A 26579-nucleotide genomic window follows, 5' to 3' on the forward strand; every position below is an offset into this window, starting at 1 on the left:
TGCTCCTATTGCTGGTTGTACCTCACAGGCCGGTCGAAGGGCTTTAGTTACAGTCACCATTCCTCTGGTTGGACAACGCACTCCTTTTTGACAGGTACCCATTCAATAATTTTACGCAGTGTTTTCTATGAATCTGCTTTGAGTTTTAAGAAAAGTGTGATACAAGTTGAATCATTATTATCACATAAACTTTAAAGCATACCAATATACATCTATGAGGTGTTCGTGACATAGTCACTCAATTCACGTTTTCTCTCAGATTTAAATGGATGAGGTCTGATCAGAGTTGGGGACCCACACTCTACGTGAGTCGTTCATATGACTGCCGCGGTGCTAATGAGCTCATAAGTCTACTGTACAGTGAGGCCTCCCCCGCCTATCAGGATAATTTACCCTCTAAGCCCCAGCTGGCCACCAAAACCGCTGTTGCCACACCACATAGCCATTGGGGATTAGCCACTAATCAAATCCTTCTGGGGAAAATAAAAATGAACAGAATTCATTCTCACCTTTTTTAATTTATTATCGCTTTTCAATTGTTTGCCCTCACCTTCCACCCCCCCCCCCCCGCCCCCCCCCGCACCCTAGCTAATTTTTCACTTCATGTTCGATCATGTATTTCCCAGACTCCATCCGGTCATTTTATTTGTTAAATTATCTCGTTAACGTAAATGAGTAGCTATGTGAAAGACAAAGTAGGCCGAGATGCAAGAGTGAGTCTTACTTCCTGCTCATTGGGGGGGGGGGGGGGGGGGTGTGTGTGTGCTGTGTGTGTGTGTGTGGTGTGTGTGTGTGTGTGTGTGTGTGTGTGTGTGTGTGTGTGTGTGTGTGTGTTGTGTGTGTGTGTGTGTGTGTGTGTGTGTGTGTGTGTGGCAAACCTTGGTGGAATGTGGTGAGATCTGTCAGGATTTGATTGGATCGCTGGCCAGCTGTTTGGCAGCGTGTTGCAGCAGGCCTTATCTGAGCAGGGAGGCGGGAAACGCGCTATGAAATCCATGGTTGAAATATTGAGCCAGCCAGCATGGATAAGTAGTCATCTGACACAGGGAGGGATGGTTTCCATGCCGATTTAATAAATTGGATGGAAGGTGGCTCAACGGGACAGGGTGGTAGTTAAGGTGTTTAACTCCATGCCGAGAGCTTCATGAGGGAGAAGTCTAACCCCTAGCTGCTCATTATAACAGCATGCAGATTTAAAAAATCAGTGGATTTTAGATAAAAAATGAACTCAATTGCTAACTTACGTAGTTTGCCACACTTTGTTGAATTGTTCATTAGTTCTTTCTCCGTTGTGTTATGGGAAATGAATTTCCCCCTTTAGGGGATCAATGAAATGTCTGTAATTATCCAACAAGGTGAGCCCATCCCCGCGTCATGGTGTGTTTACATGTGATTAATACAGCTTCTGTTATTGCCTCTCTTCTCCCTTGCCTCCTTCCTCCCGGCCATCTCCTCCCTCTATCAGAACGCTGCCTCCTACAGTCTCATCAGCTAGAGTGCTCTGAGAGGCGCGTTTATCTCTGACATCTCTGGCTCGGTGTGTCTGTCGGTGGCGTCTCGGGGAAATGCAAAACCCAAACAAAGCGGCTCGGTCCCCGGTCGATGTGTAATCCCAGGTCGTGTGTGTAGTGAGGATGGGGATGAGGCTTTTACCAAATATGGAACCGGCATGTTGTTCATCAGAGGATTCCTTGATTTGCCAATAATCAGGTCAAAATGTCACGTGAATATTGTTTTCTGCATGTAGAAATTGAAGAAACTGCTTTTAAAAGTGCCACGTAAAATATACGTGGCACATAAAATATTTGGTTGAATCGATTAGTATTAAAATTAATTGATAGATTGAAATCGACAACACAGATAGCAAAGTCAGTTTCAGCCCTACTAGAAAATTAATCTTTGTCCTTCAAAGAGCACGGTGACCATCGGCTAAATGGGCCCCGTTTGCTGTTAATTGTTTTCTACAATTGGCCAGATTGATCTATTGAATCAGCACATTGTAGTGAAGCGGTAGGAGAGGCATCAGTTAGTTTGAGGGGCCCTTTTATAACCCATAACGACGTTACTGCGTGGACTCCATCGAGGGGCCATTAGGGCCTATTACATGAGAGTACCTATTCACTATTCAGCATTAGATACAGCGCCAGCATGGCTGCTCAACCTCAGAAAGACTAGCCTGCTGTTTAAGCTGGGCTAGTAGGACCAGGGTAGTTGCCAATAGAACAGGCTGCACACTGCTGGGTACTGCATGCAGGGGTGGCTGTGGGAGGATACAAAGTGTCAAATCCTTTTGGAGATCTCTATTCAATGAAGAGTTGGAGTGAGTGAACGGTGGTTACGCAGATGTGTGCACATCAACACACCAACTGTACGACCAATTGATTGGGTGAAAGAAATTAGAATTAAGAAAATCTCTAGATTGACTTAAACGGCCATAGTGCGTTCGACTCTACATGCTAGCATAAATCTCATGTTAGTGCTGTCTGGAGGCAGTCAGTGGGTTTCAGATCCCCTCATGGTCCGTGTCCGACTCGATTACGCCCCAGCTTTAAAGCGGGTCACACACACCAGGCGAGCCACGGAGCGGTGCACGGGCACTGTCATGGTGTAGAAAGACAACACGTCAGAAGATCCCGATTCTTAGTTCTGTTTCTTATTATAATGGGTCCAAATGGATAACACTGCGATGTGTGACGGCCATACTCGGAGCCTGTCGGGTGTTAAAGTAAAAAGCCGATGGAGCATCGCAGATGACATGAAAAAAAACAATCTTTAGTTTTCAGAATGCCAGCACACTTCGGCTGCCGACTTGGTCAACCTCTCTGACTAAAAAAGCAGTCACGTCACACCAAGGACTTATTTGACATGGTGTTTAATAGCTTGTAGCTGAGTAAATGTTCAGTAGGTAGTCATCCTTAAGTTGAGCAGGTTCAATGTTGTGAAAACGGGGGTGTTTTGATCTCCTGTCTTTTAAGTCCTATAGTCTATTAAACCACGCAATTATTATAACAGAAGCTAAGAAGCCTTTGAATATTATTCACATTCATAATTAATGTTATTTCTAACACAATACCGCCTATCACACAAAAATAATTAGGAAGTCTTTATTCTCTTATGAAAGTAAAACCAGAGATTGCCTTCGAGAATTTGGTGCATATCGACCAAGCAACCAGAACACGACAGAACACAGGGCAATTTACCTTACACACACAAACATGTACAGAGACGCACGCATACACACATACACACATACACGCATACACGCACGCACACACACGCACGCGCGCACGATAGAAAGTGTAAATGCATCTGACCTTTTGTAGGCCTGTGACCCCCACCTCCCCCCAGGCTGACCTGCTGACAGGGAGAAATGTCCTCACCCATCTACACGCACTCCTCTCACTCCATTTTAATAATTTAACGTGGCAGCTTACAGTCCCATTTCCCTTGTAATCCATTTCCCTCCCAGAAGCTACCTCAGCACTTTCTCTGGTCTCCACCAGCACATCAATACTGTGACCCCGGCAGCACCGGCCTGTACCAGTCCAACAAGGTGATACACAGCGGCGTGGTTGCCTTGTTACCCAGCTGGTTTCTGTAATAGCAAATTATTAAAGGGCGTTTTACTTACCCACGATAGGATATTATGATTTTCTAATGCCAATATGTGTTGTGTAAATATTGTGATTCTGTAAATATTGTTGGTGTGAAATTAGATAATTTTTTGAGTCAACATGAGAATACAGATGTTTGGGAAGCAAAGAATTCCACATTTTGATTTATATTTTGTACCCCCCTCCCCCATTCCTACTTTATCCTCCCAGTGGGTAAACAGCTTCTGCCTTAGACATGGAGCAGATGATGTGTATACTGCTACACAGATGTAGATACTTGCATCATTAGAGTAAGATACTTACAGCTACTGCAGTATGCTTGTGTTGGTGAAGGTGTGTCTGTTTTTTGCTGACAAAGCAACTGGAAGCGGATAAAGTGCGCTATCCAGCGCTTCTGTTCTCAGGAGAAAGTCAGTTTCCCCTGCAAGGTGGACTTTGTGGCCTTTTGTGATATACGGTGTGCATATGAACAGCTACAGGTTTACCCTTTGTACTTGCTGACATCATGTTAGAAAGTGGTGAGCAGTGAGTTGTTGGAACTCGGCCGGGATCAAGTTATAACCGTGATACAACGTTCAGAAACACTTCCCGCGAAACAAGCCCAGCCCACTTTTCTTCAGCGCAAAGGAAACGGTGTTATTATCTCTTTCCTGTTGCTTTGTCAGCAAAAGCGCAGCTTGGTCATTTCACAGGGCTGGACCAGGAAGGGTTTTTTCCCAAGACAGCTCTGGTATAGATTGTCTGCCTTTGATATAGGCCTATGGGATGATGCATCAATCCCTGTATTTTTAGGAGCATGCATCAATACATTGACGGTGGATGAAACCGATCTCCTAAGGGAAGGGATATGTTTTCATGAGGCTGGAACAGCACTATCCGTGCCCAGCCCTATACCCCAATATTCCTTCTTCTTGGATTACCCAGGAAGGAAGGGGATCCCGGGAAATATAATACATGTTCCAATGGAAACTGTTTTTCTTGTTTGTGATCCTCGTGTCCTATCTATGACGGATGTACACATTGTCTTACATTTCTTAAAAGGAAAGTACATTTGTAATGGAACGTGGATTCTGGGAGGAGGTGTTGTAGTGTGTTTCTGGTAAATGCCTTCTATGTTATCTGGAAAGATTATCAAGGATATAACTGAATGGGAAGGAACCAGGTCTTTATGGCCGTTTAGGAGATTCGATCTAGGAATGAGATGTCTTGTTTGTGAAGAGCCTGGGTCCTGGTCTGGAAAAAAAATACCTTATCTTTTTTATGACGCAATTAAGCGTTCACGAACAAAAGGCAGTTTCTCTCACAAGAAAGTGGGCAAGCAAAAGGACCTCTAATAAATCTTGATCTTGACAGAAAATCTTTTTTCGGTTTGTGCTCTTATTTGGGTTTATGTTCTCTTGCTGTTATGTGTAAATATGAAAGTTGAAGAAAAACCTTCAGATTTGTGACACCCAGAGACAAACATCAGCATCTGTTGTGCGCTTCGAATACATCCGGCTACCTGTAACAATAAACACTCGGTTGTCAGCAAAGGACTATTTATGTCCCAGCGTGCACTGAAAGAGGAGAGGGCCAGCCATCATCTGCTTTTGCTCAGACGGCTGGTGCTGTTCTGGTGTCCCCTGGCAAATTACCTGAGATGTGCAGTCTCAGTGTTTCATGACAGAAGGCTTAAAGAGGAAGTGATGACACTTTTATTCAAGCTTAGTTGACACCCTTTTTATGCAAGCAAATCAAATGAGTCTTGTTTACATTAAGTTCTTCTGGTAGTTGTTAGGTAATGCACTTTTGAGGGGAAGCCAGTTTTTTGTACCCTGAATCAATTATAAGGAGTGACTTGGGGATGAGAAATGTTGGTTGCAAAGTTGGCGGTTATTAGGCCAATAGGGAGGAATCTAGGTGTCTGAGCCCAATCAAGACGCTGCCACAGGATCGGTTGTTATGTTGACATGTACAATATCTATCTTAGACACTCTCTTGATGTCTCCTTTTGTGCTTGTCTGCCTTGTATATCATCGTCCTGACACCAAGCCACACTTTCATTCTGTACGCTGAACTGTCAAGCTTCCTCTTTTAGACAAATGTCTCTCTCACACTCGCTCTTTGTCTCTCTCTCTCCCTGTTCCTGTTATATTGTTCCCCTCTCTCTCCCTGTGATTAATTGTGCAGCATTTCCCCTTCATGCCCTCCACTCTCTCTTTAACATCATTGTCATGATGAGCAAAAGCTACCGCCGGTATTCACCGTTGTAGGAGAGCAGTGTCTGTGTGAACGGTTGTTTTATCTCCTACTCAACCAGACTATTATCCTGTCCTAATAATGTGCTCTCCGTTAGGGTGTGTCATTTTGCATGCAAACGCGTGACACTAACAAACGTGTATTTCTGTCATGTGTATCCACAAGCGTGCCAAGAAAAGCAGGGCAAAAAAGGGAAAGCCTCAATGTTTACTGGACCTGGTCACTTCTGCACAGAACGGCCTTTGAGCAGCGGCTAATAAAAGTGAATGAGTTAATGTGTCTACGATAACAGAACATACATGAATACACTGAACGCAAGCACACTTCTAAAGGCGGATATAGAGCACGGTCAAATAAAGTAGAAACCAAATGTAAACATCCACCACCAATTGTCAACTTCCTTCAAAGGGTTTAATGGCCTTCCCTCGGAATATTAAAAAAATTCTTGATACTTTTCTATTACTTTTTCCCTTTCAGTTTTTGGGTAAAAGTTAAAGTCCTTGTGTACAATCTGTTATTCTTAACTATCCTAGCTCCCCACCCTCAACCCTCACCCACAGACAGTGTGGGTGTGCTATAGAGATGTCCTGAAAGAGACGTAGTGTTCTCTGATGCGCCTTTCCCTTTCCCTGTCGTATCCCGCGCTGGAGACTCTGAAAGAGACACATAATTCTATTATTCTCTCTTTGCCTTTCACTTTGGACGCTGCACTACTCAGTGGCTATGAAGCTTATCAGAACTGAAAGGTGCAAATTGCAACTCTGAGTGAATGTTCCTTTCTAATCTAATCCCTCTCCTGATCTCCGTCTCCTCCTTCTTATTCATATTTCTATTTCTCCGCACTCCCACTAATTCCCCTCCCCGCTTCCATAGGGAGCTTTGCAAGCAATCAGGTGTGGGTGTGTGTGTGTGGTGTGGTTGTGTGATGTGTGTGTTGTGTGTGAGTGTGTGTTGTGGTGTGTGGTGTGTGTGTGTGTGTGTGTGTGTGTGTGTGTGTGTGTGTGTGTGTGTGTGGTATAGTTAATAATTATCACCGGGCAGAAGGGAAGGAGTTTGTGTGCTATACCATGTAATTTGTGGGTGTGAGAACACAGCATGAATGTGTTGTGCGAAGGTGTGCTGTATATTCCTGGGTTCATGCGAATGCCTCACACACACACATATGCACACTTCCAGTTCTCCTTCTGACATGAAACCTACAATTACACATTAATGACACCCCAGCACAATGTGAGTGTGGGGGGGGGGGGGGGGGTGATAACTCAGAGTGGGAGTAATGTAATAATTAATGACTGAGGCACCCCGGTACAAATTGTCGATGGAGGAGGTTAAGAACACACTCCTGTCAATCACTCCCACACAGGTAATTCAAACATTTGTACATAATACACACACACACACACACACACACACACACACACACACACACACACACACACACACACACACACACACACAAAATGCACACACACACACAAAATCACACACACACACACAAAATCACACACACACACACACACAAAATCACACACACACACAAAATCACACACACACACACAAATCACACACACACACACAAAATCACACACACACACACACAAAATCACACACAAAATAACACACACGGCTCACAACCAGACAACTCCCTCCCAGCAGGGGGGAGAGACAGAGTATTCTGTACATGTTGTGTGTCTGAGCTGCACCTATAATCACACTGATAGGAGGACAGCATTTCCTTCCGTGCCGCTCCATGTGTAATCTATTTGTGCTTTCTGATAATGAGCAAATAATTAAAGGCATTGTGTCCGCCAAAATAATGTTCTCGTAGACCGTTTAGTTTATTCGCCCCTCTAGTGATGAAGAGGAGCTCTGGCTGACACACACACAGACACAGAAGCGGTCACACACACACACACTCAGATGAGGCCTGCCTGGCAGGTGTTTCCAAGAGGTAATTGTTAGCATGACAGGCTAGCAGCGTGAAGAGGGGAGAGGCGGGCAGAATGTAAGAGGCTTCCTTCTCCAGGTGAAGCCAGGATTCTGCAGGCTCCCTGGCTGGGCTGCTGGTCTGATCGCTTGGGCTGATCGGATGAAGGCCACTTCCTCTTCAATGCCATGGACTGTATCTCTGTCTTCAATCTGTCCCTCCCTCCCTCCCTCCCTCCCTCCTCCCTCCCTCCTCCTCCCTCTCTCTTCCCTCTGAGCTTAGAGGCTACTGTTCAATCCTCCAAAGGAACATACTATTCCAGGTTGAACCTAGAATAGTTGCTCTTACCTGAGGGTCTAGCGGTTATAATGCACAATGACTTTATTCTATTAGTAGCCGACTGTGTAGGACACAAAGAAAAGCAGACAAAAATAAATAAATATCGTGCATTTCAAAATGTCTATCATTTTGACTCGCATGGGAACCCCACACAAACACACGTACACAAACACCACACACACACAAGCACACACACCAGCATATGCCTATCACACACATGCACATATCAACATACACATATCAGCATACACACACCAGCATATGCATATCACACACATACACATATCAGCATACACACATACACATATCAGCATACACACACCAGCATATGCACATATCAGCATACACACACACCAGCATATACACACATCAGCATACACATACGCACACCAGCATACACACACAAGCACACGCATAGAGAGCTCTATAAATGTCAGCGGTCTGCTCTGAGTGCAGCCAGATGTGTCTGTGTACTGTCCGCGGCGGTGCTGTTGACATTACGTGTTGTGAACAGGAGCATTGTGTCTGTCCTAATCAGGGCTCAAGCCGGCCTGGTTTGTTCCTACACACACACACCAGCTAGGGTGGCTCGCTCTTCCTGGGTTCCCGTCGGGCTCCGGAGAGGAACAGTGGAAAATGTGTTTGGAAATATGTGTTTGAGTGTGTGTGTGAGGGACGGTGCCAGGACTCAATTAACTAACAGGTTGACACGTGTTAAATCGGTAGAAAGACTATGGAGGCTGTTCATTTGTGACTGATTTAGTTCTGGGAAGATGAATATGTCCATGGAGGTTTGATGCCCGTTTTTTCGGGCATCAAAAAAATGCAGCACATTTCAAATTTTCTGACATGACGATTGTGTGATATGAAGCAGCAGTTGATGAATCTCACTGGGAGAAACTACCAGTGTACTGTTTGTTTCCCTTCCATCGGCCCCCCTGAAAGATCATGTCATATGAATGTGTGTGTGTTGGGCGTACCCCAATACCCTATGAACCCTGCGTACCTTGTGTTGGTGCTGAAAAAAACCAATCGCTGTGAATCGTGTCTTTTTTCAATTGTTTCAATGTCTTCTTTAAGCTATCCTCCAATTCTGTGTGAATATTCTGTATTCTGTATCTCTACCTCTCTCTCTCTACCTCTCTCTCGACTGCTCGACCTCTACCTCTCTCTCCCTCTGGCTCATCCCTCTGCCTGTGTTGTGTGTCCACAGGGATAACCAGACCCTGGTCCTGGAGCGGAGGGGCTGAATGACAGAGCAGCACATGTGGAGGGCTAGCAGGCCGACCGCCACGTCCTGACCTCCGACCGCTGAAGTCCCGCTCCCCCCCCCTCCCCCCCTCCCCCCGACCCCTACACGCAACGAGTGACCTCAGCACTGGGTGTCACGGAAACGGAATAGCAAGGAAGTACCGCTCCTCCGCAGGCATGGTGAGTAACTTGTGTGTGTGTTAGGGCTGCTAGATTATGAAAAAAATCATAATCACGATAAATTTGGAATAAAATTGAAATCCTGATAATTCAAACGATTATTCTTGAGTTTGAAAAACAGATGTATTTATTCTGCATGTCTCTCCCAGAAAAGACTTTGTAACTGAGGACTTTGAAATTTTGCCTAAAAAAATATACAAAATGGTCAAAAAGAAAATGTTCAAATCTAAAATGATGTACAGATCCTGCTGCTCACTTTCTATAAAACATTTAATGAAAAAAAACAAAAACCTGTGTGTACTGTGGGTAGTGGTATGTTTGTGTATTGGGGTTTGTTCGTGTGTGTTGGGTAATGGTGTGTGTGTCCAAGCTCAAGAGTATGATCCCCAACTGTGTCTGTGAACACTTTTGCCAGACTGGATGTTGTGATGGTTCAATTTGATAACCTTCTCTATACAAGACGGCTGTGTGTGTGTGTGTGTTTGTGTGTGTGTGTGTGTGTGCATCAACGGCAGCGCTGTGTGTGTGTGTGTGTGTGTGTGTGTGAACGAGATAACTAGGAGTGGGTGCAGACAGGAGTGTAGATTGTGTCGTGGGGAGAGAGGAGAGAGGAGGAGCGAGGCCTGTAGAGAAGCTTATCAGCAGGGAGAGGAGGTCTGAGAGGCCAGGGCTCAGGGCCTGAAGGAGCACAGAGCGAGAGGAGGAGGAGGAGTGTCTCATCGGTCGAGGAAATAATGAAAAATATATGATCGAAAGAAATTGTAATCATGATGGAGAAAATGAGGAGGTGACGCGGCTTCATGCTGGTGTTGACTGCGATGTGGAAATGGTACTGTACAGGGTAATTTACACCCATGGCTATTATGGCTGTCAGAATAAATTCACATTTCATAGGCCCGTGCTGTTATTAGGCAGCGCGCAGGCGAGAGGAACCGTTCTGAGGGAGTAGATGACAGGAACGGATGAGGAGGGACATTGAGGAGGAGGAGGAGGAAGAAGTAGAAAAAGAATAGGTGAAGTAGATGAGGATGAAGAGGGGAAAACAGGAGCTGAGGGAAATAAATTGGAGGACGAGGGATACAAGGCAAGGGGGGGGGCGAGAGAGAGAGAAAGGGGGATGAGGGATCGGGAGAAAGAGAGGTTAGGAGCAAGATGGCGAGCAGTGGAGACAAGGAATTGATTAATGGTGTTGGCTTGTGAGGTTGGGTACAGAGGCTCTGTGGGGAGAGAGGGGGAGGGGAATCGGGAGATGAATTATTAAAAAGTAGAACGAGAGGAGGGAGGAGGACCATGAGGCTGTGAGGAGAGGGGGAGAGAGGGAGGGTGGGAGAGAAGGAGGGGAGAACAATAAGTACTTAAGGTGGGGATTGAATCGGGGTAGGGGGAGGAGCTAAATGTGCAGGGGTTGGACTGGGCAGAGCAGGGTACATTGCCGGGCTCATAAATTATCCACCCTAATGAGGGTGTTTTTGTCATATAAGGTGTGTGTGTGTGTGTGTGTGTGTGTGTGTGGTGTGTGTGTGTGTGTGTGTGTGTGTGTGTGTGTGTGGTGTGTGTGTGTGTGTGTGTGTGGTGGTGTGTGTGTGTGTGTGTGTGTGTGTGTGTGTGTGTGTGTGCTCTCAAGGGAAGCGAACGCACTTTAGTCAGACCTTTGCTGCTTTAATGCGGAGAATCACACGATGACCTTGCCAGGATGGTACACTCACACACCCCTCAATCAGCCCTCCCCCCCACTACACAGACACACACAAACACACCGCCTGAGTTGACCTTCTGTTGTATATCCTTTTTAACTGGCACTGTCCCTTGTTCCATTGCGGAGTGACACACACACGCATACACACATTCACAGTGTTCTGTGTACCTCAAGGCTTCAATATGGCCTGATGTGAAATGGATGCCATGTTAAAACTTTTACTGCACCTGCATGCAGTATTTCTCTGCTCGCATGCGCAATAATAAAGCCTGTGAGGAGAAAACCATTCATTGAGTGCACACATAAAACACGCAAAACTGATGCCCCTGTGCGCACCAATGCCTTCTTTGCGTGCGTGCCCACACAGCGTTTTCCTGCTCGCTCGGAAATCTTTGCTCATCGCACGTAGGTTTTCTTTTTTGCCACTCAGTGTATGGAGCCAGCCATGGCCGTTGTATCCCTGAATGTGAATGGCTCCATGTTGCCAAACACCACTTGAAGTGCTTGGATGATTTTCTCGGGTAACATGAAGCGAGCTGACATTTAACCAAGAGTCCGTTCAAGAGCTGACGTCTCGGAAGGTGCTTCGGAGAACTGTAAAGCACAGTGTTACACCTCAGACAGCTTGCAGTTGTTAGTAAAACATAATATTATGCATGTCATGAATACAAGTAGGGTCATCAGACGCAGTGAGCCATATTCAGTCTTGAAGAATGGCACTGCTTCTTGAGAATAGAGATGTATCAACAGATCAGGAAATATAAAAAAAACTAAATGCTGATCACGAAGAAATACTGCATTAATTTGCTGCAGGGTAACGTAGCTATTTATTCAATGAAGTCCAATAAATCAGCGCTGTCTCTGTATTTGTAAATCTGTACTATTTATATATAATAGTAAAAACAAAATAGAAAAATGTAAAGTCTCCCTTGCGAAGGCTGTTTCTGGGGTATCAGAGGAATCTACGTCTAAACGTGATGGGTTAGAACAACCAATCACCTCAGTTCTGCTACGATTTATGATATGTGCGCACGGATGTGTCAGTTGTGTGCGCGCGCAAAGTCAATTTTGCTTGCGATTTTTGGCAATGGTATGGCGCCATATGACAACGCGTGCGTGCGTGCGTGCGTGTGTGTGTGAGGATTTAATAGTGATAATAAATCATGGCATGTGTGTAATGCAATATGTGTTCCTAGTATAAGTATCTTTCTTTGCCATTTTTGTCCCACTGTGGCATAATTACCTCCCTACACTATTCCCTTTTGCTCTGTTCAAGTCGCTTCGGTTCTACACTGATTTGATAACTATTATTTCTGCTCCATTTTTCCTTCTCCATTCTTCTGCCGTATCATTCTAATAGGGTTCCTGTTCTGTTGTTCTCCTCTGCTCCGTCGTGCTGCTCTATGGACCCCTGCTCTATGCTGTGATTCTGGTTAACTAGAATGAACACTGGTGTCACCCGCTGTGCTTTCAGAGCTCAGCGCTTCAGAGGGAGATTGTGAACCTTGTGTACTCTACGGTGCATTTGTGTAGAGCAGAGGACACGGACAGACATATTTTCCCCTGGTCCCTCTCTGGCTTGGTTGTCAGGGCTCGGCTTGTTTTCAACCCAACGGGATGAGAAGCAAAAGTCCCGCTAATAAGTTTCATATGCTTATTGGCCTTATCATTTATTGAGTTCATATGTGTCCTACTTTTCTCTGATTTCGTTCTCTGTGTGCGTGTGCGTGTGCGTGTGTGTGTGTGTGTGTGTGCGCGCCTGTCCTTCCTCCAAGTTAAACAGCTAACAGACCCCTATGTCAGCGCTTCGATACGATCAGCTGTGGACATGCTGATTACATGCACAACAAACTACCCCAGCCTTAATTGGGCGGCTTGGGGCTGGCTCTTTGGAGGATGATGGAGGAGGTCTTTAAAGAGATGTCCAAGTGGCTGTTTTGCGTCAAGGGGTGGGGGGGGGGGTACGACCAGGTACGACCTTGTTGTGTCCCTCCTGTACCTCACAGACTCAGTGACTGGACAGAGAGGGATCTGGGAGTGGCCGGGCGATAGCAGGTTTGCTCCCTGCGTGGGGGGTGCACGGGCAAAGCTTGGTGCACATGAATCAAAGGATTAATAATTAATGCAGCCCCCCCACCGGCCCACTTGAATGTTACAGGAGAGTGGGCATTTATATTCATTTATTATTCATCTATTTATCTCCTTCCACTTCTCATTTATACTTGGTTAGTGTTATTCCTTTACCACGCTGCTCCGTTCTTGTGAGCTTGCATCCGGCGGTTTGGGGGTGAGCATTAGTCGTGCCTCACGTGTTCACAACTATTCACCACCACCGCTAACCAATAGCGGTGGTGGTGAATAGAGCGGGCGCAGATGGTTATGCAAAAGTGGAGGGCTGAGCTGTTGATTTGGTGCCTGAGCGATGCGCGTCTGTGTGGGGGGCGGCGGAAGCGGCGTCCCCGCGGAGAGGCAGCGATGTCGGCTCAGGGTAATCACACATCAGGCCGGGGCCACGCGTTCCCCCGATTGGGACTGTTTCAGAGGAGGGCCCCTAGGTGTTGATGTACGCGTGTTTCATTTGTGCACGCTCGGTTGAGCGTTTACGTAACATTGGTCTCCCTGTCTGAGGATGAATAGGGGGTGTGTGTGTGTGTGTGTGTGTGTGTGGGTGGTTTTAAAAAAAGAGCTAAAAACATTTGAACACACACAGATGTTGTGTAGTCGGGAGAAAGTGTGAAATTGTGTGGTTGGTTGGTTGTTTTGTAGATTTTGTACAAATCTGTATCCAATATGTTGTTTATTGACACACAAAGTTCTCGAGTAGGCTATATATAAAATGTGCACTTTTTTAGCTTAAGGGTGTTGATTGTGTTTCCTTTCATTGGGACCAACAGGGCTATAGCTGCAGAACCGAGCTAGGACGGTAAACACGCCCACAGCCAGGTTTATTTATGTAACCCCTAACAGTTGGTTTAAAAGGCGTCTACGTTTGTGCCTGCCTAGCAAGGGAAATCATTCAGTGCTTTGACCAAAAGTGAGCTCTGATCTTTCTCGAGTTGGCCTCCATTTCTCTCAACAGGCCAAACATTCAAAAGGTTTCTTCTTCTACAAAGATAACGGTATTCCATGTGAATCTGTCGTGTTAGATGGAATTTTTTTGTCTTCTAAATCCCCCCAACCATAGCAAACATATTATTTCTGCTCACACAAATAGCTCTCCATGACTACTTCCCTCACCGTGTGATGTTTTGCATCACTGCCGAATATGCGTCTCCCTCCATGTTGAGCCTTTAATGGTTGACTGTCAGGATGTCTGCTCGCTGGACTGCTTCCGTGCTGGCGGGATTTCAGGAAGAGGAACAATAATACTGTGCTTCTTTGTCTCGGTGGTGTCGTCAGGAGTTTCAGAAACTTGCTGATGTTTGACACTGATTAGCCTCTGGTGTTGTCTACAACGCATTGTGCATGAATAAAGCACAGGATGGTCTTATGAATTAGTACACACACACATACACACAAGCACACGCGCACACACACACACCATTAGAGAGTCAGAGATGAGAGGGAATGACTGATGAACCTATTTAGCTCGCTCTCTCACTGTCAGTGCGGAGACTCGCTCTCCTCACATTGGCGTGTCACAGCGGTCCCAAGGACACTGTGTGACACAGTATTGTCATACTAGTCCCGCTGTCCCGACTGAGGCGGTCACACTTCAGAGCAGGTAATGAGCGCTCCAGGACGCTGTAATCCCGTCGCCGTACTCCAGCTCGTAACCCAAACCTCAATGTCAAGGGACTCAGGAATGAATTCCTCTGTGAATTGGGTCACGGATGGCATCCTCGGTATGGCAAGGGATTTGGTTTGTTATCGTTGTGATTTTGCCAAATAAAATCCAAATGCAACTTGGTATCGTAATGGTAATATCCTCGACGTTATAAACATGTCATGTTTGTAATCCCGACCGGTGTATTTCGAATGGATGACATCGTAAAGAACCCCGTGGTGTTTCCAGGAATGAGGTCCCTGTAATAACTAGCGCTGCAGCGAGGGTTACAGGGCCGAACGCTGGCGTATCGTTTTGGTGACGCGCGTGCAACACTATCCCGACCCCCCCCCCCCATCCCGACACCCACCCCCATCCCCACCCAGCTCCCAGAGACCTGTCAAGGAGTCAGCTGTAACTGCTTTGATTTACATGCTGGACCCATCCCCCCCACACCCCGCCCTCCATAGATCTATCACACTTGCATACACACACTACCATTCTCTCTCTCACTCACAAGCATTCGTTACAGCACACGGTTTATGGCTGAGGAAGCTCCTATTAGCAACGGCTCATAAAACTGGCGAGCCGACGCCTGTTAAGCAGCGCTCAGAGCGCACACACACACACACACACACACACACACACACACACACACACACACACACACACACACACACACACACACACACACACACACACACACACACACACACACACACACACACACACACACACACACACAGTCCTTTTACAGCATACCCCCTAATAGCACTTTATTTACTATGTCCTGGACACCACAAACTCTGAACGACCGATCGCTTCAATTAGAGTTGATCCTCTTCTTTTATACAAATTGCTTTTTCATTCATCCCTCTCAAATGACACAGGAGATGAATCCGATTTTACTTTTGATACGACGTTGATATATTTGGATTATGTATCGGGATTACCAAAGGTGGAGTGGGGCCATGAGCACAAAAATACAATCAAAAACAGAGAGCACAGCATCGTGACCACGTTGATTTGAAAGGGGGCCCCGGACCAGGGGGCAGGGCCTCCTCCACGCCACAGTCACCTGGGGAAGGGTCAGCAGGCTCCCTACTACCTAACACAACGTCATCCCCACACGCACACACACACACACACACACACACACAGTGGTGGGGTGTCGCGCTTTAAGCAACGCGATAGAGGGACACACAACATTTACATAAACATGAAACATTCTGAGGCATATGACGTGGTTTTAACAGCACGGTCGTCTCAGATGGCTGTTGGGCAACACACCATCACCCGCACTGTCAGACATTTGAAGTGGGGTGTAACTGAATTAAATGAGGATGCTTTGACTCAATAGTTATGAAAGCCCTGTGATGTTACCCCCTGAGAGGAGCCCCAGTGTATTGCAGTCCATTAACTCGCATTCTGGTCGTTGTGGGATTGATTCAACTCAGACTTATTGTTGTTGCCATGAAGACCTTTACGCCTCCCTTCCAACTGAGGCTAAATAACAACGTTGCAATTATTCCATTAAATTTTAACCATCTACAGTTATTTTTCTTTATTATTCATTAAGTACACAAGTCAACAGAGTAAAACATAATTAGTTACTTGGATGAATTACGAATGAGTTAATCGTTTTCGATATAAACCAGCTGAGCAACACTAACCTCATAACAGTCACCCCTGAAGCACCACTTATAACTCTCTTTGTCTCTCTCGCTCGCTCTTCTCTCCCCCTCTGTCGCTCTTCCCTCGTTATCGCTCCCTCTCCCTCTTCTCTCTCTTCTCTCTCTTCTCTCTCTTCTCTCTTATCACACTACCCCAGTCTCTCTTTTTATCTCTCTCCCCGTTCGTCTCTTCATCACACTACCTCAGTCTCTCTTTATCTCTCTCACCCGGTCTCTGTTCTCTCTATCTCTCTCCCTCTGTCTCTGTTCTCTCTATATCTCTCTCCCCCTGTCTCTGTTCTCTCTATCTCTCTCCCTCTCCCTCTGTTCTCTCTATATCTCTCTCCCCCTGTCTGTGTTCTCTCTATCTCTCTCCCTCTGTCTCTGTTCTCTCTATATCTCTCTCCCCCTGTCTGTGTTCTCTCTATGTCTCTCTCTCTTATCTTCCTCCCTCTTCCCGTGCTTTCCCCTCTGCCTGTCTGTGTGTCTCTGTCCGTCTCTCGCTCCCTCTCTCTCCTGTGTGGATGTGTGTGTGTGTCCTCACTTGCCCCACCACCGCTGTATAGCTTCCGCATTGCGATACGATCAACCCCCATCAGAGTTTTACATCATAATCCCTTAGACATAGTCCACTACCGGCGTTTAAGGAAGATAGATCATAAAAAAACTCCTGGCTCCATGCCTACGCTTAGTATTTTACTTTTTTTTCTGGTATATTTTTCCAGCCCTTCCTTTATTAGTATTCATCCTTCTCATCCCCCATTTTCCTCTTTAATCTCATGCAGAGCAGCAGAGGAAGAAGCATATATTAACTATGGACCAGTTTACTGATTGAATTAGGACAGCTGGTGTGTGTGTGTGTGTGTGTGTGTGTGCGTACAAAGAGAGATAGGTTTGGCTCGTTGGATCTCACCTGCCCTGTGCATGTGAGTGGTGTGCCAAGGCTGGTGTAATTAAATGGTATCTGTCATGAAGGTTAAAATTGATCTCTTGATTATAAATGTGTCATTCACATGAGGGGTAATTTACCGCACCCAAACTCACATACACAACCCAGTACAAAGAGCATGTGAGAACCGTCGATCTGACCTTTCCTCGGAGTTGTGCCTGTTATTATTTTATTATGTCTGTTTCGTTACGTTCACTGTATGCATATTTGTGCAATTGTGTGCATGTATGAGCGTTGGTTGTTTTGAGTATGCATTAGAGGGAGGGCCAGGTCCCCAGTGGTTACACGGCGCGTCTCGCAGTGATTGATTAAAGCCTAATCCGTCACTGCAGACCTCAAGAGTGCTGCCGTTGCCTCTCAGATAGAACGGTGTTCTGCGCGTGTCTGTGCTTGTGCCCATGTTGCTCCTTTCTGTTCCAATTCTTGTTTGTTTTATCCCCCATCAAACCGACGAAACAAAGATGAGCTTTTGGTTGGACGGATGTGATATAAACGTGTTGTGTTGTGTTGTTGCACCGCATCACTGCCTCCTGGTGATTCACCGCCGTCTCCCCCCTGTGGGGTTGTTCCTCTCCAGAGGTCCTTCCGTTCCTTCGGCAACGACGACCGCCATGTCATGGCAAAGCACTCCACCATCTACCCGTCCTCGCATGACCTGGAAGCCGTCCAATCGCTGGTCTCTACCGTGGAGTGCGCCCTCAAGCAGGTCTCCGATTGGCTGGACCGGAGCAACAGTAACGGCGTCGGCACCGTGACGGCGATCAGCCCGGCCGAGCCCGGCGCCAAGCAGGACAAGGACCCAGGGGACAAGGACCAAGGGGACAAGGACACAGGGGACGAGCACGGGGAAAAGCCTGCAGACGAGGAGGAGGAAGACGCAGATGGATACAGGTACAACACTCGTCAGCATGGCAATGGAGGGCCTGAATCGGGTAGTTTAGAAGGCGTGCTAAGAGTCACAAGTATTCAGCGCTAACCTGCCTAGGTTTCTGCATGGGTGAAGAAACTTAGCATAGATATAATTCATATATTTTGCTTTTCGATAAAGGTGAAAGTATCATTATTCAAATGATGCATCACATTTTGTGTTGTGAGTGTTTTGAATCTGTATTATTTTAGACACTGATCATTTCTCATGTTTTGAACAAATAAGCGGCTGCTGTGAAGTTGCACTGGGGAGGATTTAATATGCTGTTTTTCACTTGTATTTCCAGACGGTTAGCGTTTGAACTTTTGCAGCTGGTTAAGCAGGGAGTCTTATTCAATGCAGAGAACCAACTGCTGAAAGATGAGTTGATTGCCACGTAGAACAAATGCATTCACAGTTGACTTGATGCATTATTAACTAAGTGGCACTCAACTCGTTAAAAGGAATATTTTAATGCTTTGATAACCTGAATGTCAATTCAATTGGAAGTCTACTGTACTGCCTGCCTCAACAGAATATTCTGCATAGTAGACCCTCTTTGATTCCTCCAGTCGAATGAAGTAATGGACTAATATAACAAGTAATGGACTGGTATAGCTAAGATTATAACGAACCATGGACTGATATAACGAGTCATGGGTTAAGATAACGAAGATTATAACAAACTATGGACTGATATAACGAGTCATGGACTGATATAATGAAGATTATAACAAACCATGGACTGATATAACGAGTAATGTTCTGATATAACGAGTCATGGACTGATATAACGAAGATTATAACAAACCATGGACTGATATAACGAGTCATGGACTGATATAACGAAGATTATAACAAACCCTGGACTGATATAACGAGTAATGTTCTGATATAACGAGTCATGGACTGATACAACGAAGATTATAACAAACCCTGGACTGACATAACGAAGATTATAACGAGCCATGGACTGATATAACGAATCGGGGACTGATATAACGAGTCATGGACTGATGGAAGGCGTCGTGGGGTAATGAAGGGAGTCGTGGACCAGGGGCTGAGGTGTTGTTCCTCCTCAGGGAGCCCGGAGGAGGCGGGTCTCTGTGTGGGGTGCTGCGGATCGGCCTGGTGGCCAAGGGCCTGCTCATCAAGGACGACATGGACCTGGAGCTGGTCCTCATGTGTAAAGACAAGCCCACCGAGACGCTGCTGGACACGGTCTGTCAGAACCTGCCCACACAGATACAGGTGAGGCTCACGCACGCACACGAGAACAAACATGCACACACAAACACATACGTACATACACGCACGTACGCCCGCACGCACACCAACCGATTATTTAATTATGCATGACCTTTACATAATCCTGCATTATAGATGGGTGCACATGCATCCACACACACACACACACACACAAGCCTGCACCTTCATTATTGCACACACATCCTGATCCTTGCATGTCTACATTGTGTCGCAGAGGATTAATGCTTTTATCGGCTTTCACATGAAGAATTTTGTTTTCAAATCGTTTTTTAATCACCTCCATCGCAGGGCGCCTGATAATCTGGTTAAGAAATGCTCGCAGAGTGTGCCTCGTTATTGTTCACCACCGTAATGGGTTTGTTTGTGTTTTGAAAAAACAACGAGGCTTGTCCTTTGAGTTCAAAAGGCCGATAAGTGCTGGTGTCACGAGAGCGTTGCTGAACACACCCGTTATACGGGGGAATGAGGGGATCCTCCCGGAGAGATCTTGGCGGAAGTGGCTCTTGGTCGTCCGTGCTAGAGCACAGACTAACGTATTATTTAAATTGAAGATGTGCTTAGACATCCTTGAGGGCTTCCACCGAGCCCCCAGTCCTTAGGCACGGACAGCCACTGTGCCTTTTGCTTCTTGAGTCAGAGCGCAGCCTGGTCCGACGCCGGCCTGTTGAACCGCCCGCTCTGTCTGATGCGTTGGCAGACGCTGTCGGACGGCAAGTACGAGATCACCAGCTCCCTCCCCGAGGCGGCCATTCTGGTGAAGACCACAACGGAGCCCAAGCTCACCCTGAAGATCACGCTCACCTCCCCCGCCATGAGGGACGAGGAGGACGAGGAGGAGGAGGAGGAGGAGGAAGGAGAGGAGGAAGAACAGGAGGAGGAGCAGCAGGAACAACAGAAACAACAGCAGGAGAAGGAGCCAGAGGAGAAGGTCGTGAAGCAGGAGGGAGTCGAGCTGGAGGAGAACCAGGAGGAGGACGTGCGAGGTAGGATCACTGTGTGGTAGAGCGACCAGCACGGTAATGTTTTTTCCGCCATTTTGTTGTATCCGCCGAAACGACTATTCCTTCTGTCAGATGTTGCCGTGTAACCGGACGATAAAGCAGGGACCGTGGTCAAGATTTCCTAGCCACTAACCTTTTTAGTTTTAGTCCCCTAGATCCTGTCCAAACTCTCATTCCCAGTGGGAGTAGGGTCCCCTCAGGGCAACTAGTTTGCTCTTTATGTAAAGTACTGAGGCCTACAGTACCTGAAGCACTTCCTAATTATGCCAGATTCATGGTTCCACATCAGTGCGTCTCTAAAATCGTCTGGGATCTTGCAAGGCTTGGAAGTTCAAGTGTGTAAAAACCCTTTAATGGACCACAACAAATAAAAAAATTCTAATCATCTCTTTCATAAATTGATGGTTCATTTAGCAAGGAAAGGTATTCATGTGGTGAATGTCTCTCGAGTCGATACATTCTTTTGAATAGAAATCATAAGCACTTATTTATCCTGTAACATCCAAGTTATGCTAATAAATTATGAATCATTTATTAATCAATGATTTTTTGATCAACATCAAAACATCAAAACCTTTTAAGGAAAGATGCTCTCATTTCTTCAGAAGGCAGACGACCTAATCTGGAAGGTCATGAGAGGTAGGGGGGGGGGGGGAGGGAGAGGGAGAGAGAGGGGGGTAGGTGGGCGGAGGCCAGAGCAATCAATAACAGCCATCCATCGCGGTGGCTCCTGTCTGACTGGACACGCGGGTGTGGGAGAGCGATGAGAGATGGCAGCAAGGGCGAGCTGTAGATCAGGGCGAACGCTACAGCGGTATGGAGAGCCCTGCCGGTGGGGCCGCCATTAGGAACACCTGCAAGGACGCGTCAACACTCTTTTTACTGCAAAGTGGGGACACACGCACACAAACACTATCAAGCATGCATTGAAAGACACACACACACGACCCTAACAGGTCAAGGTCTGGCTGTCCCTGTGACAAATGCCCCTTCATCTCATCCAGGTGTCAGATTGGTCAGAATGTAGGACCTACAGGGGGGGGGAGGCGTGCGCGTGGGTGTGAAAGACTGGGGAATTGATCTCTTCAGTGGCAGCGTGACTAGTGACACGTTTAAGGCCCTCATAAGTCAACCCTACCCTCCACACAGATTAGCACGTAGCCGGGCTTACATAAACACAGGCGCGCACGCTGACATCACACGCCACCCCGGTTTATCTGGCTCTGAACACCTGGTGGCTTCCATCGGCCGCCGCCCGTGTGCCCGCGTCAAGCACCGCTTAACGCGAGATTAGCTGGAAATGACTAGCTTTCAACCAATGAGTGCTTGCTAATTGTACTTAATTAATAATAATGAATATTTGATAATACTTTAAGCACGCGTACACGCGCACGCACGCGCGCACACACGCGCACGCGCACACTGACACGCACACACACGTACACGCACGCGCACGCACACGCACACGCAAAACACTGACTTACACACTCACACTCACACACATACTGACTTTCACACTCACACTCACACACATACTGACTTACACACTCACACTCACACACATACTGACTTACACACTCACACACATACTGACTTACACACTCACACACATACACAAACTGACTTACACGCACAGATACACAAACTGACTTACACACACACATTCTGGGACTTGCAGTTACTCCGACTAACGAGTGCAGCCGGGGTCAAGCGAGCACTTCGTATGCCAGGCGAGGAGATGTTTGACCTCTAATGTTTGGGTCAATAACATCCTCTTAGTTGACATGGGGGGAGGGGGGGGGGGGGCTCATCAATGTAATGATTAGCCGATGTCACAAGCTAATGTAATCATGCCATCGATTAGGCAAGCGACATGGACACTACTTAAATGGACACACGGTACTTCAGATTCAGAGCACAAAAACAGGCTTCTCTCGGTGTGCCTTTCCTCGGCTAATATTAGAGTGGTGGCTTTGATCGATCAGGTGCGTGTGGGAGTGACAATCAGAGGTCACACGAAGTAAACCGCAGGGGACGTTTTCCCTAAACGTGGAAGAGCGACAACTCAAAGCAGGGACGGATACAGAGGCGCTGCGGTAATGAAAAAGAGATACGAGCAGGAGAGAGGGAGCAAGGGCTGGTGGCGTGTGTGGCTGTGCTTGCGGGTGTGTGTGTGCGTGTAATAGCCCGCTAGATGTACGGCTGGGACCATTCTGACAGGCTTAAACACGCCAATATAAATCTCTATCCCTCTCTTTCGCTCCATCTCTTCCCCTTTCTCCCTCTACAATCTAAATGTATCTCTCTTTCTCTCCATCTAATCTCTCTCTCTCTGCAATATAAATAAATCTCTCTTCCTCCATCTCTTCTTTCTCCTCTACATTAAAAATCTATCTCTCTTCCTCCATCTCTTCTCTCTCCTCCACAATATAAATCTCTCTTTCTCTCCATCTCTTCTCTCTCCTCTACAATATAAATCTATCTCTCTTTCTCTTGTCTCTCCCTCTACAATATTTATCGGAGAGAGGGAATCTTATATTGTGCTTATGTCCTGATAAACAAAGAGATGAGGTGTGAGGGATGCCTCAATCGGGTTACCGTGCAGTTGGCTTATCTGCCTAATATATACATGGGATGGAGGTTTACCTTTCACGGGCAGTCGTTTTTTTTTGTCTGTGCTTCACCCCCTGATATTCCCTCACATAACATTCCCGTCTCTGGATATCACCCTCTTAACCGCACTCCTAATGATTTATGAGGGATTATGGATCCCACCATTGGTCCTGGTAAGACCCGCCCACAATCCTGCCGTGATTGGCTGGCGACGTGCTGCTTACTAAACGTAACTTGGTAACCCTAGCTCAGGGGTAGGTTAGAGATAGGTCTTGGCAGGACCTGCGGTGGGATTCATAATTACATGTGATGTGTATAATTAGGTTTGATTGAGCTTGCCTTGCATACCATGGCGTTTTAGTCTTTAATTGTCAACTGGCCAACTCCACCCTCCTGATCTGTTGGAAAGCATAAATCAAAGGCCTCTCAACACGGGGAACGCTCTCGTAGCCAGCACAGTGCTCTGACCGAAGCCCTTCCCCCCCCCCCCCCCCCCCCCCCGCCCCTGGTGTGTAACGGTCTGAGGACCGGCTCGCTGTCCGATTTTCTTGCCAGTTCTACTTCAAGAGCGCTTGGTTCTTTCGCTTCGACCACTCAAACCCTCTGCCCCTTTTTATTTATTTTTGTTTTGTTTCGTTCCAACTGCTGCCCGTCCTATTGGCCCCCGACGGGCCTGTCGAATCAAGCGTGTCTTAAGTAGAGCCGAAGAACAAAGAAAATACCACAAAACAAACATCTCGTATTTTGACCCGTGTCTGCGGACCGGGCCGTCAAAATGAATGAGAGATCCTCTTCAAATACATGAGGGCCTGGGTCCGGCCTGCTCGGACCCCCGCCGTGCCATGTACCGGGGGGTCCGACCAGAGGCCTTGGACGACTCCCTCTGTATTTGTTTTGTGTTGTTTTTCCAGAGGGGGCCGTCGGTGCTCCCCATCCCACAAAGACCTCCCCCACACCCCCACCACCCCCCCCCCCCCCCCCCAAACCCCCTTCCTCCCCCAATCACTTTTTCCCCGTACAGATTTGCATTCGACAGCGTAAATATTCAAACTACTACCTTACATATCAATGCAGGGAGAACATTATTTTCTCGTATCTTGATGCCCAGTTGTTAACAAAAAAACAAGAAGTATACACATAGGTTTTACTGCAATCTGTACAGGGGTAAAAAGACCCAACTTTATGGCATGGAAAGCACCCATGTATGTCCGTGTGCGTGTATGTAAGGTGAACTCACACGCTGACGCTCATGCTAATGTGATGGCCTACATTCACACACACACACACTCACACACACACCCACACACACTCAAACACACTCCCACACCTGCACACACGCGCGCACACACACACACAGGCACACAGACAGCCACCCGGTGTCTGTCTGTGTGTCTGTGTGTGTGTGCGCGTGCGTGCAGGTGTGTGTGTGTGCGTGCGTGCGTGTGCGTTTGTGCGTGTTTCTGTTCTTTACATTGGGTTGTTATTGTTTTGTGGCAGTGTTGAGCGCTGCAGCGCAGAGAGTGAAGGCTGAGGAGGAGAAACAGGAGGAGGGGGAGTCTCTGGACAGGCACACATGTCTGTTGGCCCTGGCAGCCCTGCGACACGCCAAGTGGTTCCAGGTCGGCGCCCGCTCACTTCCTGTCTTCCTGCCCCGGTGCTCGTTGTAGCCTGACCATGTAGCCTGGAAGAGGGCCGGCCCCCTCATTGGCCCCGCTGTAGCCAATGAGGGGAGCGGGCTCGTCGAGTGTAGTCAACGAAGGGAGTGGGAATGCATAATTATTCCAAAAGTCCCTCAGCAGTTAGATTTGGTCGTAAATTGATGTGCATAAAAAACAAATATGCATTCTAGCCAGGTTCTAAACCTAAATTGATAAATACAATTTGCAAATTAATTGTATATTTGATAATATACAGACCATAGCGTATTGGTAAAACCTCTTCACGGACACATCGTAAGGCTACAAAAGCAATAGTGGCACAATCATTATGTTGTTTTTGTTTTTTGTTCTTTTGCTATTATGAGAACCTGCCTGCAGTCTATGTAAATAACCCCCCCCCCCCGTTCCCTTGTCCTATTCATCTCTACCCACGTAGCCCCCCCCCCCCCCCTTCCCACTACTCACAACGTCTACTGCTTAGAACTGCTAGTCGAGGTGTTGACAATATATTGTGCGTGTTTCATAGGCCACAGATAAAAAGAGTGAAAAACAAACAAAAGCGCCCAGCAAGAATCTTAGAGATACTGACTGAGCCGCTGTATGAGTGACGGTGTAATGCAAGCTACAATCGAAGCATCAACCTGTCGTTTGTTCACTTGGTGCGTCTTGTTCCCCCCCCCCCCCCTGCTCCTCTAGGCCAGGGTGAACGGACTCAAGTCGTGCGTCATCGTGCTCCGGATCCTGCGGGACATGTGCAACAGACACGCCGTCTGGGCGCCGCTCAGAGGATGGGTGAGACTGCTCCACCACCCCCACGCGCCCGGAGGACCTGCTCCGTCGGGGCCTACTTTAGGCAGTCTAGTGCTACCTAGCAGTCAGGCTAGTGCTACCTATCACAGTCAGTCTAGTGCTGTCATAGTCTAGTGCTAAAAAGCACAGTCATTCTTGTCCTACCCATCTGGTTTTGAGCTGAAGGCGTCTTCTGAAAGAACAACAAATCTCCCTGTTTTCATCACTGATTTACAATGGGATCAACCTGTGAAATGCAGGTTGGCAATGCTGCATTTGGTGTTGCAGTTGCTGAGTTGTACTTACAGTCTTTTATGTTGTAGCATCAAAATGCTGCAAAAATAAATCCTTATTACACAGTTCTCTGTGAATGCATTCTGTCGAGAGCGCTTGCACACAGTGCACACTAAGCATTATTCAGAACATTTGTGCGTGTGTGTGTCTGTGTGTAGCCCCTGGAGCTCATCTGTGAGAAGGCTATCGCCACCTGCAACAGACCTCTGGGAGCGGGCGAGGCCCTGCGCAGAGTGATGGAGTGTCTGGCCTCTGGCATCTTACTACCAGGTACACTTCCAATACTCACATCCTGCTACCAGATACACATCCAACACACATCCTGCTACCAGATACACATCCAACATACACACATCCTACTACCAGGTACACATCAAACATGCACACATCCAACTACCAGGTACACATCCAACAC

General features: G+C 47.0%; 1 protein-coding gene across 6 annotated transcripts in view; it reads left to right on the plus strand.

The window, feature by feature from the left end:
• strbp (spermatid perinuclear RNA binding protein) overlaps positions 1-26579 on the plus strand; it is a 70215-nt gene that overhangs the window by 27514 nt on the left and 16122 nt on the right. For all 6 annotated transcript variants that reach the window (XM_056587868.1, XM_056587871.1, XM_056587867.1 and 3 more), the window contains exons 3-9: positions 9332-9549; positions 18211-18524; positions 19623-19791; positions 20507-20792; positions 24921-25042; positions 25778-25873; positions 26323-26434. In XM_056587868.1, the coding sequence (XP_056443843.1) occupies positions 9547-9549; positions 18211-18524; positions 19623-19791; positions 20507-20792; positions 24921-25042; positions 25778-25873; positions 26323-26434 (1102 nt within the window). In that variant the 5' untranslated portion in view covers positions 9332-9546. The remainder of the gene's footprint in view (positions 1-9331; positions 9550-18210; positions 18525-19622; positions 19792-20506; positions 20793-24920; positions 25043-25777; positions 25874-26322; positions 26435-26579) is intronic.

This window comes from Gadus chalcogrammus, chromosome 4, assembly GCF_026213295.1.
Source record: "Gadus chalcogrammus isolate NIFS_2021 chromosome 4, NIFS_Gcha_1.0, whole genome shotgun sequence".
Taxonomy (NCBI): domain Eukaryota; kingdom Metazoa; phylum Chordata; class Actinopteri; order Gadiformes; family Gadidae; genus Gadus; species Gadus chalcogrammus.